At 46.6% G+C, this 21,069-nt stretch overlaps 6 protein-coding genes across 6 annotated transcripts; 3 read left to right on the forward strand and 3 right to left on the reverse strand.

The window, feature by feature from the left end:
- Nucleotides 1-23: 23 nt before the first annotated feature.
- SERLADRAFT_355308 (uncharacterized protein) lies at nt 24-1,677 on the reverse strand (the record flags this gene model as incomplete). The annotated part of the gene is made up of 3 exons (XM_007316599.1): nt 24-599; nt 677-1,170; nt 1,232-1,677. The coding sequence occupies 3 exons, from the start codon at nt 1,461-1,463 to the stop codon at nt 273-275; spliced, it is 1,053 nt and encodes a 350-aa protein (XP_007316661.1).
- A 53-nt stretch (nt 1,678-1,730) lies between these two features.
- SERLADRAFT_463610 (uncharacterized protein) lies at nt 1,731-3,636 on the forward strand (the record flags this gene model as incomplete). Its single annotated transcript, XM_007316600.1, has 9 exons — nt 1,731-1,961; nt 2,015-2,109; nt 2,169-2,264; nt 2,315-2,392; nt 2,448-2,512; nt 2,564-2,674; nt 2,734-2,970; nt 3,024-3,434; nt 3,483-3,636. 9 exons carry the CDS (start codon nt 1,747-1,749, stop codon nt 3,612-3,614), a joined length of 1,440 nt encoding a protein of 479 aa, XP_007316662.1.
- A 3,511-nt stretch (nt 3,637-7,147) lies between these two features.
- Nucleotides 7,148-9,717, reverse strand: SERLADRAFT_463614 (uncharacterized protein; the record flags this gene model as incomplete). The annotated part of the gene is made up of 12 exons (XM_007316601.1): nt 7,148-7,285; nt 7,341-7,738; nt 7,794-7,912; nt 7,971-8,082; nt 8,138-8,277; nt 8,330-8,392; nt 8,447-8,711; nt 8,766-8,885; nt 8,944-9,056; nt 9,120-9,188; nt 9,245-9,360; nt 9,416-9,717. 11 exons carry the CDS (start codon nt 9,427-9,429, stop codon nt 7,397-7,399), a joined length of 1,473 nt encoding a protein of 490 aa, XP_007316663.1.
- A 90-nt stretch (nt 9,718-9,807) lies between these two features.
- SERLADRAFT_463616 (uncharacterized protein) lies at nt 9,808-11,429 on the forward strand (the record flags this gene model as incomplete). The annotated part of the gene is made up of 8 exons (XM_007316602.1): nt 9,808-9,872; nt 9,926-10,044; nt 10,100-10,136; nt 10,190-10,312; nt 10,368-10,487; nt 10,560-10,698; nt 10,751-10,919; nt 10,974-11,429. 8 exons carry the CDS (start codon nt 9,827-9,829, stop codon nt 11,247-11,249), a joined length of 1,029 nt encoding a protein of 342 aa, XP_007316664.1.
- Nucleotides 11,430-12,582: 1,153 nt separating this feature from the next.
- Nucleotides 12,583-15,582, forward strand: SERLADRAFT_463619 (uncharacterized protein; the record flags this gene model as incomplete). Its single annotated transcript, XM_007316603.1, has 5 exons — nt 12,583-13,279; nt 13,345-13,527; nt 13,578-13,776; nt 13,844-14,598; nt 14,655-15,582. The coding sequence occupies 5 exons, from the start codon at nt 12,722-12,724 to the stop codon at nt 14,979-14,981; spliced, it is 2,022 nt and encodes a 673-aa protein (XP_007316665.1).
- A 3,994-nt stretch (nt 15,583-19,576) lies between these two features.
- SERLADRAFT_463625 (uncharacterized protein) lies at nt 19,577-20,945 on the reverse strand (the record flags this gene model as incomplete). The annotated part of the gene is made up of 4 exons (XM_007316604.1): nt 19,577-19,956; nt 20,006-20,121; nt 20,181-20,481; nt 20,538-20,945. Coding segments are annotated over 4 exons (1,131 nt in total), but the record flags the coding sequence as incomplete, so codon positions are not given.
- Nucleotides 20,946-21,069: the final 124 nt, after the last annotated feature.

Here is a 21,069-nt window from a genome sequence, read left to right on the forward strand (position 1 = left end):
ATGCGAGAAGGGTGACAAAGAGAAAAGGCAAGAGACTATGCTGCATATACATTAATCATGCAAAGAAATTTGACTAATTCGCTACAAAGGGAGTAAAAATCATAGACAACAGTTGAGCTTTTTAGAACATACGTGTTTAGAAATATTTTATATTACAATCTTCAAAATTACTGCGTGGTGCTTGAACAGAAAGAGATAAATACATTTACTCGGTGAGATGTCCTCCCGCCAAGAAAATATGTGTGATTAGCCCAAGTTCAGGCTGTACCTGGTTAGACTCCTTTTCGACCTCGGGACTTCTTAGGAGCAGTGGCATGGTTCCCTTTCTGAAAAGTTTTCCAATTCTCCTCTAGATGTCGTACCACACCCCAATGATTTTCATCGAGATCCTCTTCCCATGTCGTTTCTACCTGCCAACCTTTGACTTCAGCGATAGTGACAACCATGTCCCATGCCCGTTGCGCGCATTGATCTATTTGATGAAAGTCAGATTCAGCAAGAATCCGGCTAGGAGAACAAGCGGCCAATAAAGCTCGGTGGTTAGGGGATCGGCTGTTGATAGCAGTTGACAGTGATAAAAAGACGTTCACATGTCTGCCCTGAGAAGATTTTTGATCAGAAATTAGGGTATACTGTCGGTTGACGGTAACGGGCAACAGCTAACATAGAAGCGTACCTCAACGTCCTTCCACATCTGAGGACTAAAACCGCAGCTATGCAGATCAAGACTGACCCTGTTCCATTGCTCGCCATATTTCCTTTGCATCTGTTGTAGCAGATCGCAGGTGGCTTTCTGAGCTTTGACGCTGTGCATGCTGATGTGACGTCCCAATTTTACGGCTAGTTCCATTTGTGCCTCAAGTACAGCAAGCTGGTGCTCGAAGGGAATGACGAAAGGGGTCAATTCCCGAGGAGCAGCAAAGTAGTCGTATGGGACTCGAGAAATTCGATCAAGACCAACCTCACCGAGCATAGCATTAGGAAATTTTTGGAGGTTCCGACGTAAATCAGAAATGACATCTTCCAGTGGGATCGGGTCCGGCAACAAGGGAAGCAATCTGGAAAATTCCTCGGCATTTTGCTCTGAGTTAGCAAATATACCCCTGTAGTGTTCCTCCTTTGAATGAACAGGCTTCAACGCTATCCAATGAGTAAACCAAGGGTGATAGCCTGGCAAGGGTACTCAGATTAGACACACAAGTAATTGATCAAATGCTAGGTTCAAAATCACCAAAGCAGGGCATCACTTTGCTAGGATAGGCAGTTGCTAGGTCCCGAACAAGACGTTGATCTTCCATCCTCGTAGCCATGGCACAGATAGTTATTGGTAGCTTGTCCATTGTATTAGGAGATATCTCAGAATCGGTCGGATGACAGTGGACGTCGACAACATGGCGAAGCACTTCAGGTGCTACTAGAGATACTGAGGCTGAGCTTTCACGGGACATGAGGTCGGTGGACATAGTTCAGATATGTAAATGCTCGAGAAAGACGGAGCGGAAGTCAACGTAGATCCTTTGATCGCCCCGGTGTCAATGCCACTATAGTATAACCGTACAGCCGTGGAGAACACTTGCAATAGCTTTGATAAAGAGGGACAGACCGATGTCGTTCGGGTGATATACGATATTACCAATGTCGATGGTGCCAGTCAGAACTCGAACTACTTATTGGAGTAAGGCGGAACTGGGAGTGACCAAATTAGGATGATAGAGGCTGTTGCCTAACAGGAACAAACATACTTCTATGCTTGCTGTCTCTCGAATCGCATGGAACAGGAGGCTGTCTATCTTTTCTAATAGCATGGTTCGCCGCGTAGCCATAGACGCTTCTCCGCCTATAAACCGCTTCATGAAGGATGGCCTGGACAAGGATGCTTTTCGTAAGACCATTACTGTGCTCGCTGCACGAGTCCCTCCGTCGAAAACAGGATCTGTGTTGAAATCTCAGGCTATGAGGGGGTATGTGAGCTTTTTAAATAGAATACAGCTTGAAATATCACAAATTATTTTAGCTTTCTCATGGACTTGCCCAAAATTCGTAGCGTAGTGTACGATCCGTCTCATCCAGACGGAGACAGACTGGTGCTACTCAGAGTTTCAGAGGAAGGTACGAGGGGTCATTGTACCGAATATATCGCATTCATTAACGTCTTGTCTGCAAGCTAGCTGCACTTACCCCTGACGTTTCAAGTTTCTTGAAAGAGGTTTCCAACGGGCTCACGACTTACACTCTTACCTTGGATTATGACTATTGGACTGCAGGTAACACCGATTTACATCAGATAAATCATTAGCTCATCACTTTGTCTTAGATGAGATTCTGCAAGCAGTTCTTCCTGAGGAACTCTGTGACGAGTCGCCAACAGGCTTTGCTATCACCGGACATCTTGGTACGTAACTCCACTTCTCCAAATCAATCTTGCAATAATCGCAACCCCTGGCCAGCCCACCTCAATTTGAATAAGCAATACTTACCATACAAATACCTGATAGGACAAATAATACTGGATGTGAGGTACTAGCACCTTGAAGCTCAGAGTACTGCCTAACCTCAAGGATAGAAAAATAAGAACATCAGAACCGTGGTCAATAAATTGGATAAGATTGATAACCAATTCAGATTTTTCAAGATGGAGTTGCTGGCAGGCGATCCGGATTATGTGGTCGAACAGGTAGGCATAGATGCTATCACATCACATCTTAGATGTACTTACGGTTATACGGTTATCAGCATGAATCTAATTGCCGATTTACCTTCGACTTCACGGAAGTTTACTGGAATTCTCGTTTGCATACAGAGCATGAACGTCTCGTAGCGCTCTTCAAGCCAGAGGACGTGATTGCTGACGTATTTGCTGGCGTTGGACCCTTTGCTGTGCCGGCAGCTAAGAAAGGTTGCGCAGTGCTAGCAAATGACCTCAACCCCAATAGTGCCAAGTACCTCTCAAAAAATGCTTCCGATAATAAAGTCAGTGAAAACACTGTCCTTCATTTTTTGTTCATGCTCAATACCAAAGATAGGTAGCGCACCTCATGCGAATAAGCTGCGAGGACGGTCGAAGCTTCATTCCAGCTGTAGTTTCTCGCGCATTACAAGACCCATTTCCTGCTTATGCTGGCCCAAAGCTTTCAAGGTCCGAGGAGAAGGCGAACCGAAAATTGCAGCAACAGAATGCCCTATGTTCAACACACACCACGGCCAAGACTGTGGACTCAAATTTGGAATGCCCTACTCGCAGTTGCATAACGCATTTCGTTCTGAATCTGCCAGATTCTGCCATTGAGTTTCTTGACGCATTTCGGGGCATTTTCTCGTCGGCGCGTCACGACGGGATGGATTTGGACGTGATTTATACCAATATGCCAATGGTCCACTGCCACTGCTTTACGCGCGAATGCGAGCCAGATAAAGCACGCGAAGATATAAGACAGGTACGCATATCCATTTTCCCGCGAGAGACGTGTCTAATCTACCAATAGAGAGTCGAGCAGAGACTTGGGCACGCATTGACAGAGAGTTTCTCATTGCACATGGTGCGGTCTGTAGCCCCAAACAAAGACATGTACTGTATGAGCTTCAGATTACCTCATGAAGTAGCCTTTGCACGGTGAAATCGCATTCCGATTTCCTTGGTTGAGGCTGGTAAATGTCTGCACAAAACCTCCAGATCAAACTCTCCTTTTTTCCAGACCTAATCCGGGGTGGGAACTGAGTTTGAATGTCCGCGACGTTGCTATAATCCAGTGCCAGTCGCGGTATACTGACTGCCACCTCCTTCAAAGATACTACCACCTTAGGGTTATAAGGATTACTCCAGCTTTCTTTTCATCGGTAATGACCGACAGTGAAACTGAGCCCGAGTCCGACATTGCAATAGAGGATATGCTCTTATTTTCAAAAAGCGCATCACAACAGGAACCTGCTAGCGGCAACGAACCCCCAAATTCTATGGTTTCCGTACAGGACGTGAAACTGGCTGTGGAACTTTTGGAATCTTTGGATTTACGTAGTGTTCAAAAGGTGCCGTGATTCATCTTACACCCACGCGTTTAGCCCTTCGCAGCTGCCCTGCGCATCATCGACAGTCCCTTTATCTGCCACGGTCAATCCGTGTACCTGACAGCTTACTTTGATATTTACTATAAGGATGTATCTTTACACTCGGTCATCCAGGATGCTTCTTCTACAATATCCAATTTCCTCGTAAGTATTTGCCAGTCGCGTTTTGATGGTCACTTCGAGAAACGCGATACCATGGACGCTCTGGCGAAACTATGTTAGTGGCGGTTTTCTGCACTAGCAGTGCTTATATATTATCTATCATGTGCCAACAGTTCATCATTCGTTCCTCCGCCTCGCCTTTGGATATAGACGCGTGTTTCGTAACATTGCGGGACAAAACATTGCTCCGGGGACTGTGGTTCCTGTCATTATATGCTGGGTGGATGTTCTGATGGTTCGAATAGGTCAAGCTACTATATCTTTACCAAGCGTATGCAAAGGAGACTTTGCGAAATCTCCTCCTGGTCCATTATCTTGTCAGCGAGAGGAGGTTCTTTTTCGAGCTGCTGCGCAATTACCTGGTAAGTCCTGTGCATGCGAAATAAATCGCATCAATGCTAAGGCAGGCATCTCCTTAGAAAAATGGGACTTAGTGCCACGTATCATGTCGTCAGAACAGGCTTCTCCCGCTGCAAAGCGGCTCGCTCTATGCCTGACATTTGCTGCATATGTCGTCCACCCACAAATAGTTGATTCGCCAATTGATCACGATTCATGGGATCATGACAGGTGAGCATAACTGATGTTTTCATGTGAGCGATCTCTATGTAATCCTCAGTATTTAATGCCTATCTCAGCATCAAACCTGACGAGATGGTCGATATTGTGTCTGAATACCTTCAGCACGTTTTTGTCAACATTTTAGAAACCTCCCAAATTTACGACAGTCCGAAGGATATTCTCTTGCAACAAAGGATAACATGTGCAATGATTATCTCTATATATGCGGTTCGCCAAATCAACGTGTCTGTTTAAAATGTCGACAAGCTCATCATGGCTTATTTCTTGAAATAACTTACTAGACCGCTAATACGTCTAGTGAAGCGCTTAAAAACGACTCATTGTCTCCTTTCCAGCCATACGCGATTAGGTCACTTGCGTGTTTGTTGGAATTCGTGATGCATCCTGACCAGCCATCGTCGTCGTCTCATTCATTGTCTCCTTGTGAAACTATGGACATCGCTCAAACGATTTTGGTTCGGTGGGGTAACATATTTCCATGGTGCTGGCTAGCCTGGGCAGATCGGAGATCTGTAGGAGCGGACATTGTTATTTATTTGGTCAGTTTTCCTGACAATAAACAATCTGGTCAAGCTGACAATCTCACAGACTGTCACGTGGCTGTATCATCTAAGTTTTCAAAATGAGGGCGAGGAAGATCTCACACCCGAATCCAAGTTATGGGATATGGCATTCGGGCCCCTTTTGAGGAAGCATCCGGATGCTGCTAGTAATATCTTTTTTGTAAGCTGATGCAAAACACTACCTAATATTATAACTATTACTGACATATATTGTACAGACGCTAATTCAACTTTATTCCACCTTTATTGCTTCTTTGTCTTCGTCTTGCCTGAAGCAGCTTTCATTATGCGAAATGGACGTGTTTCTCAAAATTACATGGGTTATAACGCACCTAATCAATCATGCGGATAGCATCACTTCGTCTCTTTTTTGCCCGCATCTCTTATATGTTTTCCCCATCTTGTGCAACATGGATGGATATGAAGGTTTTTGGCGTCTTTTTGAACTATATCTTTGATTTGATATTTGGTATAGCCGTCGGTTATATTATTGAGGGCTTGGTTTCCATTGGTCCAGAGGTCGTACAACAATTTGCGACGAAAGTCCAAGAAGATAATTCACTAGGATTTATCAACAATTTGGAAGAAGGTACGAAAAGTCTCGTGTATTTCAATTATTCGCTCTGTGATCTATATTTCAACTTCAGCTGTCTCCAGGTCCAAGCGGTGAGCAATAACACTAACTTTTATGAAGTATACCTAATGTCCTCCAGAAAACTACAACGTTGTGCCGAAGACCAGGATCTCATACTCTGCAGACAAATCTTAAACTTTCTATGCTTACTTTGGCACTCCAATGTAGTCGACTTCTGCCAGACAAAGACTATTCTCAGCTTTCTTGCTGCAGTAGCGGTTAGACTATCTCATATCCCAGACTCCTGCTATCACGAGTCGTATGCATTCCCCGCCCTCCGTGATGGGTTTTTGAATGCTGTAGCAGCATGTTCGACTATCAAACTCGAGCTGGATCAAAGCAATACTTTGAAGGCGTGGAGTAGTGAAATGTTGTGGCAATTTGCGATAGTAAACGGTAGTACGGACCTTCCCACTGCAGGTGAGTTCAAAGGTATACCGTATTGAAAATATCTCAATTTATGTCCATGTCCAGCTAGTTTGGCGCATTTGATTATATCGTCAAAACGTCTCTGTGGTTCTTTCGCATGCGCAGAAGCATGGAGCTACATGCAAGACGTATTATTATTGACTATATCTCATCACTTTCTGGGCGATGACGAGCCACTTGCATTGGTTGTGTGTCCGTCAATTTGTCAAGCCATGTCTTACCTCCTGACTCGAGTCGATCGCAAAACTGGTCAGTTAATACTCACACCTAAGGCATTCACTGAAAATACCACCGAATTATTATAGCGCGATTCATCTCATCTTCTCCGTGGACCTCGAGCCTTCGCATTGCTTTACAAGAACTATTACAAGGAGATGAATCATACACTACTGAATATTCCAAAATATTGAAAGAAAGAATACTTATTATAGGGAAGAATTTGATAACCTTGGTAACATTAAAATGACTTTGGGGGCTAGATTTCGTTTAACATCTGGCACGTTTAGATCGATCGCAACTTTGACGACACTGATGCTGTATTGCCGGTACGCACAAGAGCTCATATGGCTTATTTTACGAGGATTCATAGACGTGTTACAGGCAACCTCCAAGGTAACAAGTCGCTTGATATTTTGTCGTTCTGCCGATGTTCCACGAGTTATCTTTTGTTTTTCGAGCTAACGAGCTAAATGATGTGCTACTCACCTTTGAGTTGAGTCGGAAACCCACATGTTACCAGTAGATTATCGTGCAACGTACAAAGTCATGATTACCTTACTTCTATATGGTGATATCGCGACTGAATGATTACGCCTGTTTTCAACATATAACGCTCATTTGATTTCTACGACGACTGATTCCTACCGTCAATTTCAAGACAAGTCATGACACACGACACTGTCCCATACCTCTGGATAGTAAATGAGCTATATCTAGTTTCCAGCGGACCCAACAAACACATCCATCACGCAGGTTCCTCCCAATGTTTCAACGTCAGTTCTGCCTCCGCAGATAATATATCAAATGCTTGTTTGATATGCTCCTCCGTCGTACGTGCAGCTCCGATGGCAAAGCGGATACAGAATGTTCCATTGAGAACAGTTTGTGTGAGGAGAATATCGTTGCGTGCTGAGATACGTCCATAGAATAACCTGTTCAAGTTATTTAAGAGCTCGGCGGAGAGAGGCTGTTTCGTTGTCTGTGGCTCTAATCGAAAGACGGTCAATGCGAGAGAAGGTGGCGCGACCAGAGTGAACTGTGGGGAAGAGCGAATCATTGACACAAACGTTTCGTTCAGCTGGACAGACTACGGAATATGTTAATACTGGCGTTTATGACGTCAGAACATACAAAGAACATACCTGGCGGATATATTTCTGGAAGCCTTCTACACCATAGCTGCGAAGAACAAACCACAACTTGAGAGACCGGAAACGTCTGCCCAAACCGAGATGCCAATTACGATAATCAATGACAGTCCCTGCTCCGTGTTAGTACAATGGATTTGATTTTCAAGATATAAACGCGTGTAGACTGACCCGCATCACCGTGCTTCGTTCGTAAAAACTCGGGCGTAACGTCTAGAGCGTCGGTTAGGTCCTTACGATCACGAACCCATAATGTCGAAGCATCAAAATTAGTGAGGCCCCACTGACCCAGAATACATCAATGCAAATTAGAGCTACAGGAACAGAGGGTGGCTTACCTTGTGGAAATTAGTGCAGAAAGAGTCGGCATAACGATTGATGGCCTCCAAGTGGCAGATTTCTCGGAACTCAGGACAGGCCATAGACACTCCCGCCCATGCGCCATCAACATGTAACCAAAGAGAAGCATAGTCCGATGCTTTAGAGATGTACTCAGACAACGTTCTCGGTATAAAAAAATAGTTCATTACCTACTCTCCCCAATTCTTCTATGTAGTCAAACGCACCAGATGACGTTGTGCCCACTGTGGCAACTAACGCCGCAAGTAAGTTTTGTCCATACATTGAACAGAGAAATATACACTTACTAAGGATGAATGGCTTCTTACCCGCTGCAATGTCTTCCTCTAAAGCTGCACGCAGAGTATCACCACGCAGTCCAAAGCTGTTCTCAGCGGTAACCTCTAAAGCTCGACATGCAAGTCCGAGCACCAGACCTGCCTTCAAACCAAGAGAATGCGTTTGAGTAGTAGTATACAACACAAGGTCTTCCATGCGAGCGTTAGGATTTTCGCGTATATAACGAGAACGTGCAGCGACAACTGCAGTCAATGCCGAATCAGAAGCAGAAGTCTTCGGAGATTTTAGTCAAAAGAATCATTTCGAGAGAACGCTTCTGGCACATACCTGCATCACACCTCCTCCCACTTCTGAGGTGTTTAAAAATGTGGAATGTAATCCGATAAGCTGAGCTGCCCAGTCCATTACTACAGCTTCTAACTCTGTGCATGCTGGGCTACAGGACCACTGGGTGACGATGTAATCTGATTAGCGTTTATGAATATGGACGACGAAAGCCTCTGACATTAAAACCAGGATTACAAGCACTGCTAGCATATAAATCACCAAGCATGCCTTCGAAGGTACATGCTGTTGGGAAATATGCGAAGAAGGAAGGATGCTGCCAGTGGGTGAGACCTACGACAAGATCGTTCCAGATTGGTCAAGCGATTGCGATACCTCATAGTACAAAGGACAAACCTGGAATGATAAGCTTCTGGTAGTCATCTGCTATTTCCTGAAAGTCTTCGCCAGATGTGGGTGCTAGAGCTGTTATTTACAAGATGAGGATGCACTTGCGCGGGAAGTTTACGGTGGTTATCTACCTGGTAGCGCTTTCCTCAGATAGCCTGGTTCCACCTGCGAGGTGACGGCTCGACCTTGGAGAGAGTAGTAGTAATCACAGATTCTATCGATTGCCTGATAACCAGCTTTGCGAAACCTATGCGCCGATCGTGAGTGAGAAGCATTAGGCATAAACTGAATACCAGACTCACTGTTCAATATCCATTACTTCGATTTCTCAGTTGTATTCTTGCGATAAGAGGTTGAAAAGCGACAACAATCGCGGTGCCCGACCTTTAAAGACCTGAGAATCTAGTAATACCGAGAGCTAAGCCAAGTGTGTGGTGCATTCCGAGGTCACATGGATCTGATTCTTGCTTTGATAGCTCGGCCGGTGTTCTCAGGGCATACCATTTGGGCCTGGATACTGACTATCCAGTAATGTCATTCCAGTATTTTGCTCTACAAAACTAGATAGGCATTGAAGAGTAGCAGAGATAGCGGTGAAAGCCTCGAGGCCTATTACAACCACTAGGGCGAGTTCCGTGATTGCTGTCGGGAATTGAACTCAAGGATTTTAGTCTTTTCTGGCTTTGGAGTTGCATTTGCTTTGGACCATCATCATGTCAGTTGTATTACCAGGATGTCTGTCTGCACCACTCGCGCTTGGTATGTTTTGTCGTAATTTGTTCGTGTAAAACACGCTGATAATTGTCCTGTAGTTAATGAATGCCCTTGGTTGTCCACGTTCCTGTTGTTGGTTGGCGCCTTGACGTTCACGCGTTTTGCAATCAAGACCGTTTTGGTATTCGCTCAGACATTCATTCTTCCTGGAAAAAACGTACAGTCCGCGTTTCTCTCTCTCATCACCTTCTGTTAATAATCCTTATCTCCAGCTTAAGCAATTCGCTGCTAAGAAGGGTTCTTGGGCAGGTAAATTCTGCTTTGTTACCTTCGAGCTGGTCACATGCTCATTGATGGAATAGTCATCACTGGAGCATCTGATGGTATTGGCCGGGAGTTTGCATTGCAGCTCGCTCGAAAGGGCTTCAACATTCTTCTGGTCGCGCGGAATAATGTCATGCTTACTGCTGTCGCAGAGGAGATTGGTATGTTACAGTCACTGTGAATTCTGCGTCGTTGTTCTTATAAATGCTCCCTAAGCTAGCAAATGTAGTCCTTCGGTGGAGACTAAGATTCAGTTAATTGACTTCTCCAAAAAGGATGAAGCTGCATATGAGGGTCTGAAATCTACTATGGCAGAGTTGGATATTGGCATTTTGAGTAAGTGACACGCATAGTGTTGAAAACTTATCGAGTTTAAATTCACAATATTTTGTGTGTACGTTCGTTTAGTCAACTGTGTGGGCAAATCACATACCATGCCGACTTACTTTGTCGAAATACCCACCCAAGACATAGAGGATATCGTGGCGATTAACATCAACGCAACTATGCGCGTCACGTCCCTAGTCCTTCCTGGTATGATACAACGGTACGTTATGTCACCAGGCTTTTCTTTAGCATGGCTCATTCGAACTGAGTAGAAAACGTGGTTTGATCCTGAACTTGGGGTCATTTGCTGGCTCTATCCCGTCACCTATGCTTGCGCCCTACTCTGCCACCAAATCCTTCGTATCCACATTTAGCAGCGCTCTTCAAGAGGAAGTCAAGTCTCATAATATTATTGTTCACCATCTCAACACATACTTTGTTGTGAGTTACGCCCCTTTGCTTTCTATATAACAGCCTGACGTCCGAATGCTATAGGTGTCCAAAATGTCCAATATCCGCAGAGCATCCTTATTTGTTCCGCTTCCCGCTGACTACGTTCGAGCTGCATTGTCCAAGATTTCTCTTTCTTGCGGAGCAGCCCATACGAACCGACCTGGGACATTGACGCCTTACTGGAGCCATGCGGTTCTTGATTATCTGATTCATGTCGTTGGAATCAAGAGCCTCTTCATCGGCTATACACATGGGCTACATAAATCCATCCGGAAACGCGCACTACGTAAACTGGAGAGAGAATCCAAGAAGCAGTAGCGAGAATTGGCAATTTAATCGCTCGGAAATGCATTCTCAGGCTCGGTGATGGCGTGGATTTGTACATGAAAAGAATGCCTTAATAGCTGTCTTGTTCTCGGCGTGTGTGCAGACATTTATAGTGTTCACATTGTTGCATTGCTTGTTTCATGAGCTGGTATTGTGCTTGTATAGGCGTGTAAAGGGGCCTTTCCCTGAATAGCGGGCGTGGGAAGATGTGTAAAATCTGAGATTGGACTGTGCAACGAGGATGCGGCATTGCAACTCCAGCCCACCAGCCTTGCCACAACCCGTCCAAAGGCAGGCAGACGAGCGAGTGTTAGGTCCTTTTTGCTCATCGACCACGACGACCTCCACGGTGTAAACTGTCCACCAACGATGAAGCGCGTCCAATCCACCCGTTCGTCGTCGCCAACACCAACAACGTTCTCTGGCATTTCCAATTATCGCACGGAATCCTATCGCCCCATCAGAGATAAAAGCAGCAATGCACCTGCTATGCCGTCGCTTGACCCACGCTTCGTTGCGAGGACTCACTTTGACGAGCTATCTCGTTATTTGGCATCATATCTTGCAAGGGGTATGTCTAATCGGCTCGTGCGATCGTTTGTCTCTCATTCCTTTGTGCTTTCTTTGTTTCTCTAGCCGCCCCAAATTCCCGATCCACTGCCAGGCAGAAACTCACACGTTTGACCAGACAGCAGTTCCAAGAACTTTCCACCGATGTATATGATGAGCTTGTACGCCGTAAGAAGAATACAACCGATAATGAAGGTATGTAGGAATGAAGCTCGTCTATCACCAAATACAAATACCTAAACTCGTATCTCGTCGTAGTTCCATTTCTACCCGTCCGTGACGACTTTCACCCCAAGAGAAATCAAGCGCGACAGAAGCTCGCAACACTCCCAACCTCGAGGTTTGAGGACCTATCTAGTGACGTGTATTTCGAGTTAGCACGGAGATACCCGGAATTCAAGGACGAGGTAATTCGCTGTCCCTCTAAGACAATCGAACTGACTGGCAAACTTTGCTAGGTTTCTGATGGCGGCCTGGCGTCTCCAGCTTCAGCATACGACGATGTTCCATCCCCAGATTTTCATGCTACCTCTCGTCCCAACATCCCCACACCACCTTCAAACATTCGCTCAGGACGGGTTTCTGAGGACCGAGGGATGGACAGTGGTTATGGCGGGAGCTCTTTGGGGCGAAGGCCAAGCGATGATGGCTTTGGAAGGCGAAAGGCAAGCGACGATGAGTTCCCTCCACCTCGCCGCAGTGAAGATGCATACAATGCTATGGGCCGATCCAGTGAAGACACAGCCTTCTCAAGAAGGAAAGCTTCTCAGGATATACCTCGAAAATCTGATGAGCGTGATCGTGATTTCGGTCGTAGACCTAGTGCCTCTGCAAGTATACACAGTGATTCTACTGGCACAACGAACGCCCAGAGTTCCACGGCAACCACTGGAATGATCATACCCAACAAGAGTACGATTGCTGAAGAAGATATCGAAGTTCCATACGGGAGAGAGATCAGAGACAGCGCTGGGACGGCTGTTGATGAGCGGGACAAGAGTCAAGAAAGGAGCAGAGAATTGGATATGGATGGCGTAACTGATGGCGAACGCGAGAATGGGGAGTACGCGAATTCAAGGAGCCCCTTGGGCGGCCTTAATGGATTGAGTGCGCGCCTGAGAGGCGTTGACGTTGATGAAGATGATAATGGAGGAGCACGAAGCGGCGAAGATTATTTCGACAAGGTCTCTCTGGGAAGGACCTCTATTACATCAGACCGATCGGCTGGTGCTTCGGGTATGGGATCGAGACTGTTTTCAGGACGTATGAGCGTTGGGGGCGAGGAGCACGAGAGACTACGACGCGACTACGAATACAAGATCGCCACCATGCAAAGCCGAATTACATCGCTAGAACGAGACTTAGGGAATTCTGAAGGACGAGAACAACAGTTACTAGACAGCCAGGAGCGCGTCAAGCAACTGGAAGAAGACCTTGATGGTTTCCGCAGGGTACGTTAATGCTGAGGTTTGAATTATTGTGCTTGCTCTTGATATACCTTGACTTTCTGTTTCAGAGGGCTGAAGAACAAAGTACTGCGATGCGGTCCTTACAGAAGGAACTGGATGATCTACGCGAACTTCGGGCTCGCGAGAAAGAGCGAGAAGTAAGGCGAACTCAAGACGATGAAGAGGAGCTACAAATACTGCGGGACCGATGTGAGCGTCTGGAAGAGGAACGAGGTAATTATAAAGCAAGGGTGCGTGCTACTTGTCTAGTTCGTTGCTTTCAAACTGAACTTTCTCATAGGATGACACCGAGATTGTGGATCAGCTCCGTACTGATATGGAAGGCCTATTGACTGAACTGTCAGACTTATCCCGTCGGAATGACGAGCTGATGACTGCTAAAGACTCAGATCTTATCATCATTCGCGACCTTGATAGCCAGCTCAAGGATTACAAGCGAAAATACGAACAGGCCAAGACTGAGCTAAGAAGTGTAAAAGGTAATGTCCACATCACTGACTCGGATTTTCACGGTTTCTGATCATTGTATGCCTTGCTTATTCATAGCGACGTCGCAACTCTTCTTGCAAGCTCCGAAGTCCGACGATCAGCTTCCTATGTCTTCCGATGGTGGTCTTCTCGATATCCATGTTACCGCTTTTGTTTCTGCTACTGACGGTCTCCTTACTGCTGCTCGATCGAATGCACCCACGCGGGTCCTAACTCCCATGAAAGCTGTGGTGACTTCAGTAACTGCCATCATCGAAGATGTTCGTTCGTATGAGCAACGGCCCCAGCGATCTGACATCGACATCGAGAACCTGCGATCGCTCCGTGAGCGCGCAGAAGCCACTCTCAGTAACCTCGCTACTGCCTCCAAGACACATGCTACTAGTTCAGGCATGTCCCCTGTCAGTCTACTGGACGCCGCTGCTAGCCATGTATCGGCGACTGTGACGGAAATTGGTAGATTGATATCTATACGGAAAGCTACAAAGAGTGAACAGGAGGAGTTCTTGTCTTCCCCTCATATGTCCAGTTCCACATCATTTTCCCCGTCTCTGCGGTCTATAGATGAAATTAGATTGTTGCACGAACGGAAGTTGAGCAGCTCAAGCTCAAAGCGTTCTGACGGCTATTCTTCGCCCCTTGCCAATTCTTCACGTTTTGCGGAGCCGCAGAACCGCAGGGCTCCTTCCGAGCATTCAAGTTCACAAACCACTTCTCCGCCTCCGATCTTTGATAGATCACCGGTAGTCGGTGCTGGCGGTGTTATCAGCGATGATTCAGCTGTGCCAGAGGATGCTTGGGCTGAGCTCAGGGTAAGTAAGCTTCGTTTTACTTCTTATTCCCTCTTTCACTCACTTGTGCATTTCAGCCTTATCTTGAGGAGCAGACGGAATCGATCGTGTACGCTATCCAGAGTGTACTGTCAGGAGTCCGCAGCCCCGTTCCCTCACCCACGCTTAACGAAAATCTCACTCAAATCATAACCATTGTGTCCAGTATTGTTGCCGTTTGCAACGACAACCTTCCTCCTGCCTCCGCACAGCAGGGTAATGAGATCCTACAGGAACTCAGCGATCATGCTAACAAGCTCAGCGAGGTTCAGGCATTGCCTGAAGTAACGAAAGAGTCACGACAGATCATGGCAAAGTCGAGCTTTGCGGTGGCTAACGCGATGAAGGGATTGATGAAGTTATGATGATGTCTGTTATGCTATGTACTACCCTTTGTCTGTATTCTAATTGGATAATTCGTACTTCGGAACTTACAGACCGTCCTTTGCGATGTTGTTTGCTACATGTATGGTATATATAAGTGCAAAAGATTCCTATGGCATCACATTAAACATCCACCAAAGATGGCTTGCATTTCTTCTGCCAGCTTCGCATGGTCAACCTCTGACATGCTAGTTTGATCTCCTGGAACATGGAGAGGGTCCAGAGTACCACCGCCGTTATTGTCGACCAGAGGCTTGACTGATTCCCAGAACTCATTGAAGTCCATATCAACCAACCCATTTTGGATGACGGTAGAGTCCATAGGAATTTGCGTGCCATCTTCCCGTGGACCACCCATACCACCAGAGAAAATAGCGTCGAGATCATGAAAGTATTTGTCGAAATCTTCAGAGAATGAACCGTCAGATGGGGGAAGTAAATCGATGTCGCTATGAAGAGCGTGCTCGATTTCGTCACCGATAGCTCCATCTGAATCTGACATGAGTGCATCAGACTCGGGAACATCTTCCATGCTTTCGTCTCCAGATGGCAGAAGAGACGGACTTGTGGGTGGGAGAGGAGATGAAGGTGGTAGCGGGCTGGAGCGATACCGCATAGTATCGTCGTCATCAAACTCGCCCTCCGACTGTGTCGATGTGTCAGTGTCTGGGGTATGCTCGTTACCGTTGCTGTTGAGCGCATCATTGGAGGCCGGGGTTGGTACATCGAGATCTTGGAGAGCCTTGTCTAACTCTCTTGTAAGTACGTCTTCTTCAGGGTCTAGGTCACGCTCTTGATACCACTTTTCGATATTTCGATTCGTGGTAAGGACTTGTATTGGTGATATTTTTGAAGTGGATGCTATCCGATTGCGAGGCGTAAATAGAGGGGTGTTGAATATGCTGTCAAGCTTTTTGCCCAGAGATTTGGGCGTTGGACTGAAAAGTGGGGATGGGCCATCTATGTCTGTCTTGAAAGAAGGTGAACTGAGAGAGCGGGTTCTCCGAGGAGGAGTGCTTGGAGGTACAAGAGTTGACGTGATCGGACTCGAGGGAGTCATAACAGAAACATCGGATGCAAAAACAGGGAGAGAAGACGTGCTCGCCGTTCGATGGAGCGTTTCTTGCGACGCAAAACCGTCAGCTTGACTCGATGATGGAATATCAGTGGGATAGTGCTCCCTTTCCGTGTCACTATTTTGCACAACTGTCCGTGATCCACCTGTAGATCTCCGTGGTCGCTTCTTACGAGCTTTCCTGGCTTCTTCCAAGAGAGAAAGTCGCTCTTCTGCCTCCTTTGACAAGCGAGGCTGCGTTGCTGTACTCGTACGTGCCCACTCAGGAACAACGTAGCGCTTTTGCGACTTGGTAGGAACGGCAGAAGAGGTTTCAGAATCAGAGGTCATACGCGACGTTGATGTTTCAGAAGAAGTTCGAATAAGCTGCCGTGGAGGTGAGGAGCGCGGATGAAACATAGCCGCATGGTAAGAGCTGTATGAAGAGATATACGAATGCCCATAATCGAAATCTGAGTGTACGTGCCGCTTGTGTAGAGCTGAACCCGACGACGGTGCTGTGATGAAGCCATTGGCATTCCGGCGGTTATTCGAATTTTGGGCGCGTTTTTTCGCTGCTTCACGCTCTTGTTCTTCCATAAAGTCACTTAGTGTACGCTTTCTCCCAGAAAATACTGCGGGGGCTTTATTTTCCCTCCCACCAGAACTCAGCCGTGGCTTATGTGAGTGCGGGGCTGGAGGTTCCTCTTCTGCAGGAAGCTTGACTGCATCCTCTTTGTCTGCACGACGCTTAAATGCGCTGGGGTCTACATTCTCCTTGTTAATTTCGACGATTTCGTCGTCTTGTGAATGACGAGACACGGGCGGTGACGAATGGGAAGGATGTGGTTGCAAATGAGGTGTAGAGGAGGATAAAAGCCGTCTGAGAGCATTCACTAGGTCTGGATTTGGATGACCATCGGCATTAGAGCCCGAAGGTGCTGAATCGATAGCTGACAATGCAGAAAGAAGTGCAGCATTCTGACTTTGATTAGCAGTTGACATCGCAGCAAGAAGGCTTTGCATAACATCGGGCGAAGTATTGGTGACATGTTGTATAGTCTGGGAGGGTTGGGATACCAAAGGATCAGAGCGAATAAGAGGGGCACGGATAAGGGGTGGGACATTAGGACGAGCGGATTTCTTCGACCTTGACTGAGTCTTTGCAGCTTTCTTTGGACACTCTGGTCTTCCTCTAGGACGCTTAGGTGGGCCGATGTATACTTCTGGGAAATCGGATGACTTCGCTAATTGTCGTGGTGGCTCCCGAGATGAAGATTTGTTCTCTACAGAGTGGGTGCGCTGCTGAGACATGGATTTCAGCGACCGCTGAGGAGGTTTCGATATAGCTGCTGGAGATTCTGTTGGAGGCAGTGAGCTAGAGGGTGGCACTTGAGACTTCTTAATAGATTGAGGTGGTTGGCTCCAGGACTTGAGAGTGTCAGATAGCGTTGATTTCTGTATGTGAGTGGTCTGGACTATGTTAGATTGAGAGTGTCTAGAACTATGAACTTAACTACCTCTCGTAAAGCGAAGATAACCTCGAGTGCTTCGGTCCCTGACCCGAGTATTATGATGGTGCCCGTCACCAAGACGGTATCGCATTCATCAGCCAGGAGGGCCCAAGACATAAGTCCAAGGGCGACGGCAACACCCTGAGGTCTTAGATCTTGGGATGGGTTGCCCGAGTTGTTTGAGATATTTACTGGTGCAGGCGTCGACTGGGATTCGAGAGGATCAAGAACGTATAGAGAGAAATCCCTGGACGAGTCTTGTACTAATTCGGGACTAATGTGGTGTAAGGAACGTCAAGCCGGAATAAGTAGAAAACAAAATACCTCGAGTTGCATATAGCAGCCAAACAGGCCTTCAGTGGAGCAGACCCGTATTGGATATGACCAGCAACGATGCAAGGAGTGATAGAAATAGGAGAGGGGGATTTCGCGAGGATATATTGCGGCGAGCTATTAACTGTGTATAATACTCGTACTAACTGAAGTGTCAGTGATGAAAGCTGAGGACGTTGATCAGCGTACTTACGGGCAAGGTGTCGAGGGCTGGTCATCGAGCGTTGCGACGGGCTCTCCATCGTACTCTATGGTGTCGCTGTTGCGCAGGACGACGAGCTTGAGGACAATTGCGCCGACAACGTTGAGGTTGATGACAAGTTATAACGTAGTACCGGATCGAGTCGTGCCAGACACATTCAACAAATCGGGAGACGCGACGCGTCACATTGTGACTATACGCGATAATGTCACACATCGCGCGCGTGACGCGACTCTGCAACTTCAAGCTGAACCAGCACTTTCTCGAGGACTCATTCATTTTTAAAAAAAAACTGATGTATGTTCTCTTTGAACACAATTAGGGCTTGGAACGCAGCCTGGGCCAACATTATTCCAATATGATAATTCTCCCGCAGACTACCAGCACTCAGGCTGGCAGGCACGGTACCACACCACCTCGGACTTCAATCCACTCTCGTGACAGTTCCCACCCGATTTGAAAGTACTTATCGTTTGGATGGAAACCAGTTCAACGAAAGTTTGGTTCCCACTCCCGCCCCTTGTCCTGTCTATGTTTCAGGATCAGATACAGGTAGTTCACATGGTCTCAATTTGACCAAAACTACTCCCAAAGTTCTTTCTAAACTCTCATCCTTCCTTCGTGCCTCCTCTCCGCCTAGCTAATAATGCATGGAAACGGAACTTTGATACACCGTCATTGACTGTACATATGGTACATACATACCCCCCATAAGTGAGTTATTTCTGATTCCTATATATGTGATTATATACCGTGACGAGCAAGTTGATAAGCCATTCACTGACAGGATGAGTTCATTCACAGACCACGAATACGAAGGCGATCATCTACTCGCCAAATCACAAAACCGCATAGAGCCAACTCTACAAGTGTTTATATTTTCCTCAAAAATGTGCAAAAGCTTCGTCAGTCAAGTGTTTGTTGCGATGTATATGAGACCCCCAACTGAATAGATTCATTGAGAACGACCACTCGAAGCACGCGATCAACCAGTGAGCATCTCGAGTAGTTTTTCGGGGCGAGCCTCTACCCATCGCCGTTCTGTAACTTTCATTATATCTGGAAACCATCCTTCTATTTCCGCTGCTCTATCCATTACCATGTGAGCCAGTGCTTTTCCACTCAGCCAGGCATGCACCATTCCTTCACCAGTGTACCCAGCTGCAATCCACTCCCCAGGAGCCGCACTCAATTTCAAGGATTTGTCTTCATCTTGCGATATAGGACCCCGTGGTGTGGAAGAAACAGGAGGTTCTACTCTTCCCGATATCTTTTGTGGTAAACGACCAACCCAAGGTCGCAGGTCCGCAGAGATCCCGAGTACCCCACTCCACAGTGCTTTCACCCTCCCTTTGCCCCATGCTACCCCATTATTATCTTCTGCAGGCGGTTTTTCGGCGCCCCAATGTTCGTCACCAAAATACCGAGGGAGCACCCCAGAAATGTACGAGGTGATGTATTTGCTATATTCGCTGTCGTCTGTATTTCCAACCTCGATGAAATTGTCCTCTGCGGCTCGCGCAAAGCCACCGCCGAGCATCAGTTCATTCTCTCCCGTGGGTAACTGCGTGAGATAGTCATATCCGACCGTTCCGGTGTAGAAGACGAAGGAGCGTTGGCCGGATAATGTTGATGGGTCAAGAGACTGGCCAGGGCGCTGAGCGGACATGTTTCCTCTAACGGGAATGATCTTGGCCCTCATCGGCTCCAGCAGATACGAGCTCCAGCCATTGGTAGCGTGTATAACGTGGGGCGTGGTGATGGTCCCTCTTGGAGTGTTGACAGTATAGAACGGAGTGGTTGCTGTGGGGCTCACAATAGAAGTACATGGCGTATGTGTACATAGTGAGAAACTGTTGACAGTCAGATGTACAAGAACGTGCACAGATCAGCTACCCTCACCTATTTGAGTAACGTACAATCATCTTTGATAAGATGCCTGTGACAAAACGGTAAGGATGTATAGCGCCTGCGTATGTAGATATGCATCCAACAGTATCAGACGCTAGCTTAAACGTCTATTCCTCTTGTATCATCATCATGGCTCTTTCTCGTGGACCTAGTTGTGATCACGTACCTTTTTAGCGTCTTCAGACTCCAACGCTCTATAATGCTCAGATTCCACTGGCATAGCTTCTCGAAATACTTGTAACTTGGATTTAGCTTCGTCAAACATATTTTGGTCGTAAAATACATCGACAGTCTCCACTCCCCGCCACTGTGATTCCTTCAAAATATCTTCCTCTTCAGCAACGTGCCCCAGTTCTTCGACATGAGCAAGTCGAAATTTAATCATTTTTTTCGCATTATCCTCTCCATGTTCTTCTTTGAGAGTGATGTAATCATGGTATAAAGGTGGCGAGATATGACCTCCATTTCTAACATTCGCGGTCTGGGAAGCTTTGGCTTGCCTGCAACTGAGGATTATACTCACCTTCCAGTAGCTCCAGAGCAAACGTCTCTTGCTTCTAGCATAACTACCTTGACAGACTCCAAGTTCTCCTCGCTGTGGTATTGGTCCAGTAAAGCTCGACACAATGAGGTTCCAGTTATTCCGGATCCAATGACTACGAAATCGGCATGATTAGGGAGTTTAGAAGGTGCACATTGGACCAGAGGTGATGGTGGAATTGTCCAAAATGATAAGGTCGGATTTGGGACAGGGAGGCCCGGGGATGTTTGCAGACGTTTTTTGAGCAGCTGGTACTTCCTTAGGTTTTCTAGGAAATCTGACCAGGCAAGCTTGGCTAGCGATAATACTGTACCCATATCGATCTAGATGATGTTGCAAACGAAACTCATATAAAAGGTTCGGCGAGGTGCAAACTGTAGAATTTTTGAGTAGACCAAGATAAGGATTAGATAAGGGGATGCATTCAAGCTGCTCGCGCCGCGAAAAGAAAAAGTGCACCGGAAATACCCGTAAGTCCTGCACTCTAACGGCGAAATGTCCCTTTCTTTCAGAC

Source organism: Serpula lacrymans, assembly GCF_000218685.1.
Source record: "Serpula lacrymans var. lacrymans S7.9 unplaced genomic scaffold SERLAscaffold_5, whole genome shotgun sequence".
Taxonomy (NCBI): domain Eukaryota; kingdom Fungi; phylum Basidiomycota; class Agaricomycetes; order Boletales; family Serpulaceae; genus Serpula; species Serpula lacrymans.